At 22.8% G+C, this 12,083-nt stretch overlaps 3 protein-coding genes across 3 annotated transcripts; all 3 read right to left on the bottom strand.

The window, feature by feature from the left end:
• Window positions 1-396: 396 nt before the first annotated feature.
• PBANKA_1216400 (mRNA-capping enzyme subunit beta, putative) lies at window positions 397-2,316 on the bottom strand (the record flags this gene model as incomplete). Its single annotated transcript, XM_034566224.1, has 1 exon — window positions 397-2,316. The coding sequence occupies one exon, from the start codon at window positions 2,314-2,316 to the stop codon at window positions 397-399; it is 1,920 nt and encodes a 639-aa protein (XP_034422842.1).
• Window positions 2,317-2,963: 647 nt separating this feature from the next.
• PBANKA_1216300 (conserved Plasmodium protein, unknown function) lies at window positions 2,964-7,289 on the bottom strand (the record flags this gene model as incomplete). Its single annotated transcript, XM_034566223.1, has 14 exons — window positions 2,964-3,079; window positions 3,164-3,221; window positions 3,306-3,360; window positions 3,480-3,508; window positions 3,708-3,742; window positions 3,856-4,007; window positions 4,144-4,206; window positions 4,328-4,392; window positions 4,484-4,565; window positions 4,773-4,858; window positions 4,986-5,075; window positions 5,276-5,317; window positions 5,474-6,939; window positions 7,280-7,289. The coding sequence occupies 14 exons, from the start codon at window positions 7,287-7,289 to the stop codon at window positions 2,964-2,966; spliced, it is 2,349 nt and encodes a 782-aa protein (XP_034422841.1).
• Window positions 7,290-8,611: 1,322 nt separating this feature from the next.
• On the bottom strand, window positions 8,612-10,294 carry PBANKA_1216200 (diacylglycerol O-acyltransferase, putative; the record flags this gene model as incomplete). Its single annotated transcript, XM_034566222.1, has 1 exon — window positions 8,612-10,294. The coding sequence occupies one exon, from the start codon at window positions 10,292-10,294 to the stop codon at window positions 8,612-8,614; it is 1,683 nt and encodes a 560-aa protein (XP_034422840.1).
• Between the last annotated feature and the right edge of the window lie 1,789 nt (window positions 10,295-12,083).

Genomic DNA, 12,083 nt, shown 5'->3' with positions numbered 1-12,083 from the left:
GGTTAGAAATTATTCTTTGCTATGGTGTATATATTTTATATCTATGCAATGAATTGTAACATTTTTCCTTTTTTTATTATTTTTTTCTTTTCCTTTTGGCATTTTTATGATATATATATTATATTTAAAAAAAAATATTAAAATAAAAGATATTATGCACAATACATAATAAATGTAGTTTTAAAATAAATATAAAATCAAATAGTGAATGCTTATCACATGGGTATATATATGCATGTGTATAGTGTGAATAGACATATGTATATGAACCCCTCAAAGTGGGAGCAATTATAATACACATGCTACCCATATACATATATTATGCTGCATATATATGTTAAAACATACAAAAAAATAATGTTAGCTATTAAACACGTGTAATGTATTCTTGAATAGTTATGTATCATCATAAAAACTGGTATCTTTATTTTTTTTATTATTTATTGCTTCAGTATCGTTTTTTTCGTCATTATAAAAATGTAAATTATTGCTTTCGTAATCATTGCCTTCGTTATGTTGATCATTAAAATGTGGATTATTCTCACTAGAATTGTTATATGGTGAATTTTGGCCGCTTGTTCTATTTTGTTTTATTTTTTCATATTGACTATTTTGGTGTTCTTCTCCATCACTTTGATCGCTACTATCTGATGCCAAAACGATAACATTTTGTGCTTTTTCAGTTTTAACAACTTTCCATCTATTTTCTGCATATGTTTGAGTAACTGATTTTGTACATTTTTTATTATGCCTTCTAATGTCTATTATATTTTTAAACATATTAAGTTTGTCGTGGCTCGATATATTGCTATCGTTTATTTTTTTTTGAATAATTTTCTCATTTTTTGAAACAACTCTAAACATGTAATCTCCTACAATGGGGAATACTAAATGTACATATTTTTTAAACAATTTTTGTTCATTTTGAGAATGAGAATAATTGACTTGAGAAGCTGGTATGGATGGAAATATATCATTATTATTTAATCCGATTTTCATAAAATGCTTTTTTTTAAATAAATTTAATTGGCTGCATATCCCTCTAGCATTATTTATTAAATTCGAACAAATAAAATGCAAATAATTTGAATCATTTTTATTTCTTAAATTTGACATAGCTTTGAAAATACTTTTTGTGGGAATTTCAATTTCGATTTCATAAAATTCATTATTATCCTTTGTTTTTATTTTTGTTAAGTCGAATTGAATACCCATATATTTATTTACAAAACTTGTTCTTTCTTTATACCTTTCATAAACTGGTGTAATTTTTGATAAAAATAGTTTACTAATAGATTTTGTATGTTCTAAGTTTATTGATATACGATAATCTAAACAATCATCTGTATTATTATCTTTATTTTTACTATTGTTTTGCTTATTCATATTTTTGTTATATTTATTTTTAGTCGTGTCATCATCATCATTATCTTCTTCTTCATCATCATCATCATCAAAATAATCCTTATTATTACCAATATAAACATTCCATGTGTTTATATTTTCTTTATGTAAAGATTTTATCATACTTTGATTTTTTTCATTTTCGCTTTCATCCATATTAGTTGTAACTCTAATTCGAGAATTGTTCTCATTTTTTAGTATATAATATTTATCTACACTTTTATATGTTTTTAAAGCTACAAACTCGTATATCGAATTTTCTTTTTCGTTCAAAAAATCATTACTATTATTATTATTATTATTACTATTATTATTACTATTATTACTATTATTATTATTATTACTATTATTATTATTATTATTACTATTATTATTATTATTACTATTATTATTATTATTATTACTATTATTATTATTATTTTGTTCATGTTCGTCTATTACGTTATTTGTGCTATTGGCAATCTTCGAGGTATCATTTCTGTTTACATTTTTGTTTGGGTTATTCAAATTAAGAATATTTCCTTCTTTGTTGTTATCGTTTAAATTTGTATTGTTGCTATTCACATTTGTATTATTATTGTTAGTGGTACAAGACTGTGTATTATTTCTTCGTGACATGTTATGTAAATAATTTAATAAATACTGAAAAGAATCTTTATCAACACCAGATTGGAAATCCGAGAAGTTATTTTCGACAATTGCATCAGTATAAATAGGCAATTTCAATCGGTGTTTATTCTTATCTATTACTAATCCAATCCTGGCTTCAATTTCTATTTGTACATCTTTATTTCTTTTTATATGCTCATTATTATCAAATGCTAATATTATATTTTGAGATAACTCGTATGTAATTTTGTCTATAGGTATTGGCCTGCTGCCATCAAGCAATTCGTGGGCTTCTCTCACCATCTTATTTAAGTGTGAAAAATGAAAAGAGAAATAAAAAAAAAGGAGAGAAAAAGAAAATGAAACAAAGAATATGGGATAAATAAAAAGGCCATAAATAACAATACCATCAACTATACTTATATAGTTATTGTATTATTAGAAGATGAGGGTAGAAAAATAAAAACCCCAAAAAAAAAAAAAAATTATTCCTTCACATTTTTCTTTTCTATTTATTTTTACAAGCATATAACAATTATGAAATCGTCGTTATTCCATTTTTAAAGAGAAAGTTTCAAATATTGTGAAAATTTATTAATATATATATATATATTTTTTAATTAAAAAAGTTGAGAAACAAAATGAAAATGATGCATGCCACAAAGGCGCTATATAGTAATTTATTAAACTTATTTTCATAACTTATTTTTTACTTTTTTAAAAATTTGCAGACTGATTTATTTGCATAGAAAAATATGCACAGAAAATTGCATATACGCATATCCACAATAAATGCTTACATAATTTTTATAAAAATATAAATATAATAATACATATATAATAATGTAATATAAGTTAAATGGTTTTGCCATATTAATGGGAAAAAAAAACAAAAAGGTCTTTCGTTTAATTTGATTTCATACATAAAAGCACATTTGGTATACTTCGTGTTATTTTTTATTTTTTATCAATTTTAAATTTTTATTAAGAATGCTGATTTTGTCATTAATATATGCTAGTTTTTGTTCTAAACATGCCTTCTTTTTAATTTCTTCTGATCGTTTTCCTACAAAAAATTCCAAAAAAAAAAGTAACAAAACTTGTATGTCCTAAGCGAAGTTCTTCTAAAACGGAGAGCATTTTACAATACCATATTTAGGGCATCGTATAAGTTCTGATTCTTTGGCACTCTTTTCTAGTTTTAACAACTAAAGTGATAAGCAAAAAAATGCAAATTTAATAGATAAGTTTCTTATTTCAAACAAAAAATAAATAAAATAAAAATAAATTACGATCAGCTGCTTTTCTATGGAATTTATTTTTTCGGTAATGTCTGGCTCTTTTAGACTAAAAAAAAGGAAAAGTTCGCAATTCTCTATGATAAATTGCCATAAATGTTTTATTCCATGTTTTCGTTGATATTTTAAAAAAATATATTATTTTAATTGTGTATTTTTATTAATAACATTTCGTCCGATTTAAATTCTTCTCTTTCCTTAATGAAAAAAAGGGATATACAACATTTGTATGTGTATGTAATAATATACATAGTATTTATACATATGAAAGATGTGTATAATATGAAATAATAGCATGTAAAGAAAAATATAGTGAGCTATATATATGATAGCTAGCTAAATCCATAAATATAATTTTCTATAAATTATGAATAAATATAATTATTTATTTAGTACTTGAACTTTGTCCATATTATGTTCATTTTCTTTTTCTAAAAAAATAAAATCATGTTAAAATATGATTGTTTAAGAATTTCCTTATATTATTTTCGTACATTTTATCTTTTCCGTTTTTTATAAATCTAATAATATGCTATACTGATACCTTGCGAAAGTCCATATTCCGGATTGGCGTTAAACATGATAGTTTGAATTGGTGGGGGAATTGGTTTATTCACTTGGTGTAATTTATTTTTACAATCATATAATTCATTTTTTAGATCCTTTATTTCTTCCCTCAAATTTTTTTCTATTTTTCTAAAATTGATACAAAAATTTATATGCATATATATGTACATATAGGTACCCCCCCCAAAATATGCAACAATATATAAACATATTTTTATAAACAAAAACTTTAGGCATATTATATTATATGCATTAAATGGTATACTCATATTTTAAGCACGTCCGCTCGTAAATACTCTTCTCATTTTCCACATCTTTGAGTGTAGTTCTACATTGGAAAGTGAAAAAAGACGCCAAAAAATATATGTATAAATTTAAATGAAAATAATCAATTGGTTAAATAAATCAAAGTCAGTTGTTTTCTCATATAAATATATATAATAGCATACTCCAGATTTTTAAGCTTTTGTTCGAAAGTTTTCGAATATTTGTTATTTTCTGATATGGCATATTTCTATTAAGATTTGAAAAATAAAAAATAAAAAATAAAAAAAAAGAAATGATGAGGATAACGAAAAATGTATTTAGCTATTTTTCTTTTTTACTATCTTGTAATTTTCGAGGTCCTCTTTTAACTTCTTCTCCTCCACTTTATAGCATGAAATCAAGTATTCACTATTTCTTTGTCTTAAAAATAAAAAATAACAGAAATAAATGACGCTATTAAAGATTGTTATTTTATATATTAATATCTTTTTCTTATTTGTATAAATATTTATGAAAATCTGTATGCAGAGATAACTCCCCCAACAAAGGTAGCTATAATTGGCTTTAAGAAAGAACAATAGGAAATATGTACATACATATAAAGTGATCATTGGTTATTTTTCTTACTCCTCGTTGTTTTTCTCCTTCAAAATAGACACATTAACTTTTGCTTTATTTAACTCTTCCCTTAGATTATTGATATCTCTTTCTACCTAAATATTATATTTAAAAGAATGAGAAAAAAATGTTGCAACAAAATTATAATTATTATTTTAGCATATACATATGTACACACTAATTATAATGTATGTAATAAATCGTTAAACTTTTGGGGGGTACCTTTATGTTTTTATCTTGAAGTTGCCTTAATTCCAGCTCAATTTCACTTTTCGATTTTCCAGATATTTCCAGTTTTTTTTTTAGATTTATCTGAAAAAGGCAAACATATATATACAAATCAATGCATGTATTTATAAGTAATAAAATATATATTATAATTATATACAGTTTCAAAAAATAAAAATTCTAAATAAAATGAGAACTGCTCATCGAAAAAGTGTAATATTAATACAAGATACTAACATTTAAACGAATAAAATATATTATTTAATAAGAATAGTTCAACATACCATTTCTTCTTCATTTTGTTGTATAACCTTTTCATTGTGTCCCTATTAAAGAAAAAAATATACATAAAGAAGAAATTATGTATATATATAAATACTAGTGTTTTGAAAAATAATTTTTTGATGGTTATGTTCAGAAAGCTATCCCTATACGAATGAGGTAAACTATGGTATACATGTCTAAGTATATATATAACTTACACATTTGTTTTGAAAATAAAAATATTTTTCATAATTTGCATTCAAGTCATCATTTAGCATATTTATTTTTTTTTCATATTCTTCTATTTGTTTGTTCATCATCTGAACTTTGTCTTTTAATTTTTTTGTGTTTAATTCATTTTTATTTATATTTTCATATTTTTGAAAATGATTGTTATTAGTTTCTTCATTATATTTTTTTAATTTTTCGATTTCTTTTAATAATATATAATTAGTATTTTCTAGACTTTTTATTTTCTCTTTATTATTACGATTTTTTACTAGTATGGTCTCATTTTGCATATATATATCGGTTTCATTTTTTGTTAACTCTCTGAATTTTTCATCATATTCTTTTTTAATATTATTTATTTTGTAAGCTGTTTCATTTTTATATTTTTGTTCGATTTTTATAATAATTTTCTCAATTTCTTTGTTTGCTTCTTTAATTAAATATTGGAACAATTCTTTTTCATGATCATTTGAAAAAGTGGTATTTTGTCGATTTGTCATTTTTTTAATGTTTATCCCTTTTATATGTTTATCTTCTATTTCTAATCTGTTTGGTGTTATATATTTATTTTCCTCATTTGTTCGTATCCCTCTACAAAAATTATTTTCCATATTATTCGATTCTTCTATGTTATTATTTTCCTTTAGGTTTTTACTGTATGCCTCTTTTAAAATTGTTTTTTTATTCTTTTCTCTTTTTTTTATTTGTTTACTATTCTTTGCAACATTATTTATACTGGAAAATTGTGACTCTGATATGTGACTATAGACTGGTGATTTGTTGTTATTCTTATTATATTTATTGTTATCATAATTACTAATACGATTAATATCGTTTATTATATGCATCTTATTTCTAGTCTTTTCCTCTCCCTTTTTATTATAGTTTACATTTGAGCAAGGAATGGAAACATTTTTATTACAAAATTTCGACATGTTTATCTGATTTAATATAAGAGGTTTTTCTATTTTATTTGTTGATTCTACAAAATGATCATCATTTCGATCTGATATTTCAAAATTTTTAATGTAACTAGAATTACTATCTTTAGTTTCATTTTTTTTTTTAAATGAAAATATAATTTTTTTTTTTTGGGGCTTTTCACTGTTTGTATGGAATTTTTTTTTTTCTTTTTTTTTTGCTCTATTTTCGTCTTTTTCACCCTCAGATAATTGGCTACTATAATCATGAGTTTGCTCTAAAGAAATACTACTTTCTGATTCTATATTTGTTGAATAGCCTTCAAAGTCTATACTTTTGAATTGTTCATTTTCATTTGGTGTGTGTTTTTTACTTTCATTATATTTTGTTCTTAGACAATTCAAAATTGGATGATCATTTATATCCCTTATTTTTTTTAACTTAGGAATACTGTTATAGTAATTTATATTACATAAATTTTGAGACGACATGTTTAGGTCGTTTAGATAATCTTTTATTAAATTCAGTTTATCTTTTTAAAAGAAAATGAGAAAAAATAAATATGAATTGCCAAAAAAAATGTAAAAAACGGATAAACAATATATATAAACATATTATAGATTAAAATCAAAAGATTGGTGTAATTTTTACAAAAATTGTTACAAATGTTTAGTAAGAAATGCGTCTAAATCATATTTACTTAACAGATTCATTTATTTTATATGCATATATATAGTATATATAAATATTTATTTTTCTCAAACACGTTAATTTCCTGTGTGTATATGTATACCATAAACCGTAGGTGTTATTATATGGATAAAAAAATTCACATATATATGTATTTTTTATTTCTTATTTATTTTATTTACCTTCTGCCATGGTTATTATATTGCTTGCTCTATATTTTCATTCATAAATTTTAAGAAAATTATGAAAAAAATTGTATGTAGCAAGAATGTTGTATATAATAAAAAAATTTAGTTACCAAGGTTGTGCTACTTATTGGATTAATAAAAAAAATTAAAATAATAAGTTATTTACTTCCTCTTAATTATTATACAAATTTATATTTATATAAATCTTTTATTTGAATTAATCTTCATTGCATTTTAGCCATTTCAAAATGCTTGTGGTATGTTTGTAGTTATGTCTGATTAGTATAAAATGTATGCATATCCATAAATTATTCCTAATTTAATAGTAATTTATATTAACCCTCATATGTATGCAAAACTATCATTTTTCTGATCGCCTTTTAAAGAAGGATATACTTTAATATTTTTATAATTATCGTATTTTCCTAAATAGAATAAATTAACAATTTTTTAAGCACACACGAGTTCCAAAGACAAAAAAAATACAATAAAAATAATTTCGAAAAACATTAAAAAATATTTAGTTTTATTTTTAAATAATTATTTTTTTTATAAACATATTTACACTTTTTTTAATGTGTAATTTTTGTAGGCTTCCACTGGAAATGTGTAGAAGAGGGGAAGTTACATTGTCATTTAAAAAAAAAAAAAAAAACATACACATTTCATAAAGCATGTGACATAATCAAATATAAAAAATTGAAATAGTGAATTGAGTTGCATAAAAAAAATTAAATAAATGATAAGCATTTTAATTTAAAAATAATAATGAATAATAAAAAAAATAATTAATAAATGATTAGTTGTGAAACTGGAATAATTATAAAAAGGATAATAAATAGAGAACTAAATAAAATGAAATGAAAATGGAAACATAATTGTATATAAAACATTAAACACATAGATATATAAAGGGCTAAATCAATAAATACATAAAATAATAAATGACAACGATAAATGAATAATAAATACAAATACTAGCAGTTAGATTAAGAGAATAGGAAATTAACATCCTCTTTGACAATGATAAACATATGGTTGAAAAAATGGAACTCCATTATCGGTATAATCTTTGGTAAGTTTGGGTTATTCATTCATTTTTTTTCACTTTCAACAATTTCTTTAGTTGGGGATATTTTGTTAATAACAGTACCACTTAATTATGTTTAAAAATTGTAAAGAAAAACAATATTGCGTGTCTGGATGTTTTCCATGTATATCCCCAAAATACGGTATGTTAAAATTAATAATTAAAATTGTAATAACAGCAATAGTAGTAACAATAATAATATATGTGATAATAAAAATAGTGAGTTCTCGAATGAATCAAGATAGGGCGATTTTTTTGCGAGCCCACAAATAATAATATATGAAAAGTATAAGAGGCTGGCCAATAATACAAAAAACAATCCAAAAAAAGATATTTCCTATATTTTTGTGTTTTTTAAAATAATCACTGCTTGTTAAATGCATTAATGGGATTTGACCCGCAAAAAAAAAAAATATATATCCAGAAAATTTAATTTTTAATGGAATTGTAACTAAATACTCATGTAATAGTGCCGAAATAATAAAAATAATAATCATAGACAGTTTCCTGCTAACCCCATAATAAATTAAAGGTCTATTGACATGACGATAAACAAAATAATAAACTGGTAAATTCCATTTTCTCCAATATTCCCCAAAAGAACTAGCATTCCACCAATCTTTATAAAATAATCGATCCCCAAATTTTGTAATTTCTGCTAATATATTACACCAATTATGAAATAAAACAAAAAAACCAAGTATCCATGTATATATAGTTAAGATAGAAATTTTCAACATTCTGTCAATAATATGTATAGCTTTTATTGTTAAATTTGGTGATTTGAATTCTTTCATTTTAAAAGTGTGTTCAATAATAATAAATATATATTCGTTTGTTATTATATTTATTATTAACATTAATATAATAGCTTCTGCCATATTCTTAAATACAACCCTCCAATTAATTTTTTCTGTTCTCGGATACGTATATTGAAAACACATAGTAGGCATAAATATATATGTATAGTAATTTTTAAACTTTAAACAATATGGATAGTTTTTAATATAATTTATATCAACTAATGAATCGTCTATTGTGTTTAAATTTATTCCTTCAATATATAATTTTCTAGTATCATAACAAATATGATGAAATGAATATGCTTTGAAAAACCAAACTATTGATATTGTTAATAATATTGATGATAATATCGGCTCTGTTTCATAACGCATCACCATTATATAAGGAAATATTAACATAAACATACTGTTAATACATCTTAATAAAAAAATAGAAAAATTAACATATTTCCACTCATTTATTCTGCCTTGATCGTTTTCACCATATTTGGCTTGTTCAGTATTGAGATTATCTAAATTATTAGAGCTGTTTGTTCCTATATCATTTTCTTCTAATTTGTTTGCACAATCTTGATCATTTTTTTTTATTCTTTTGTGCATATTATTGTTTTTTTCGTTACTTTTATTATTTTCATGATTATTTATAGGTTCTTCAATAATATTATGAGAAGATTTTCCATTTTTTGAAAATTCAGAATCAGGAAATTTATTATTATTTGTTTTTTCAATATTAAAATTGTCTTCTACAAATATTTTTGTGATTTTCCCGCTTTTTGGAAGGAAATATTTGCAAATCCAACAAATGAAATACCTTTCTATGATCCAACTAAAAACAATACTAATATGCAAACAAATAAAACAGATCAGTATAGGCAAATTTTTAATTATATAATAGCGGCTAGGTATTGGAATAGTATTGAAACCATATTTTTTGATATTTTCTAACAAAATTCGGAAATTGATTATAATTATTATTATTAAAAACAAATTGAAAAATCCTTTTAGATTTATGTCCACCAATTTATGTGACAATAAGCTTATCTGTTTTTTTTTATGTAAATTCTCAAACAAAGGTCTACCTATATATTTTTTTATTTTATCATTTTCATCGTTCATTTTCTACGTCACCTTTTGTCGTTACTATTTGTTTCTTCTCTTTATACTTTTTAGATTTTTATTTATATTTATACAATTACAACTTCCCTTTTCCCAATCTAAACACATATAACCATTCACCACCTATATATTTAGCAAGTTTCGTAAAAAAAAAATACAATAATAGGATAATAAATGTAGTAATAATATAATAACTGCCAAATATACAAATATCCTATCTCCGATATAATATTAAAAATATCAAAGGGAAACGTGAGAGGGATTTCCGTCACTCATTTTATACGGTTACTTCGATCGGTTCTTAAATTTTATTTTTTTATTTTATTTACATGTGTGAATGAAAAATGTACTTCAAAAAAAAAGAAGAGGAAGAAAGAGAGAAAGAAAATAAGAAGAATAAAAGAATAGATAAAAGTAGGAATCTAAAGATTCATTGTTATAAATATGCCATAGCGGTTTGGGGAAAAAATAAAAACATATAAGTGAAAAATTAAGAGTATATTAAAAAAAAAAATGTATATATAATGTTTGAATACCATGTAAACATATCATTGAAAGGAACAACACGAATATATATTATTTATTATATATATATACCATGTATTTGTTAATGTTCATAAATATGCTTTATTATTACTTTTTTGTATTTATTTTAACAAAATGACAAATTTTATGCACAAAGTAAAAATAAAAAACAATTTTATTAATAAAATATATGTATATATGGAGAAGATACGCTAAAATGTATTTTGCGTGAAAAAAAATATAGCATATCGTATAAAATGGATATTGAAAATTTACAATATATATTTTACATTTATTTCACATGTTTATTTTATTATACAAATTGTATTTAAATGTGTTTTTTTTTTTTTTTTTTCTTGAGATTTCCTTATCCATGCGCAATATTCTTTCTTTTCGAATATACTTCCTCAAAAATATTTGTGCCGCTTTTTGATTTATCATTATGTCATATATATATATATATTTACATTTAAGTTACGATAAAGCATGCATATATTTTTTTTAAATGGGTTCCTTAATGTATTCCCAAATACATTTTCTGAGATTATTTCTTAAATCCATTGAATGTACTTCCTCTATTTTTTCTCTCCATCAAATTTTGTTACAAATAGTAATTAAAATAAGCGATTTAAAAAAAAAATTAAATAATAGGAAAACAAAATTGGGGATTTTCACACTGCCTTCCAATTGGTCTAACATAATACATATTGATATATGTATTTTCTAATTTCGGTTTAAAACATAAAGTTCAAATAATTAACAATTAAATGGATAAACAAATAATATAATGAATGTGTTGTAGGATTTTATTGAAACCTCAAACATATTTTTTGAATGTGGTCTATAAGTACCAGGTTTTGCCCATTATGTTTCCATTCGAACCCTTCGCATAAAATTGGAGGAAAGAAAATTTATATGCATATACATGACGATAAGTAGAGACTATATATTTTTCAATTTTTTGTTTTTGTTTTTCTATTATTTGCTATTTTCATTATATAAATATTGACAATACAACCCAATTGATGCTATAATTTAATATGGGGAAATTCTTTCTATACTAAACAAAGAGGTGATGTAAATTTTGTGTTTTTTGTATGCTTTTTAAAATTAATATTAAAAGGAAATTGTCATAGAAAGTTTATTGGCTCTCATCTAGATGCTAAATAAAACTACTAATAAATTAAAAAAATATATATAAATATGTTATTCTTTATATGTATGGATAAAGTAACACCTTTTTTTACAAGTTTGATGTTTCTTT

This window comes from Plasmodium berghei (genome assembly GCF_900002375.2).
Source record: "Plasmodium berghei ANKA genome assembly, chromosome: 12".
NCBI classification, from domain to species: Eukaryota; Apicomplexa; class Aconoidasida; order Haemosporida; family Plasmodiidae; genus Plasmodium; species Plasmodium berghei.
The sequence above is the reverse complement of the archived record's forward strand: the minus strand, read 5'-3'. Positions and strand labels throughout refer to the sequence as shown.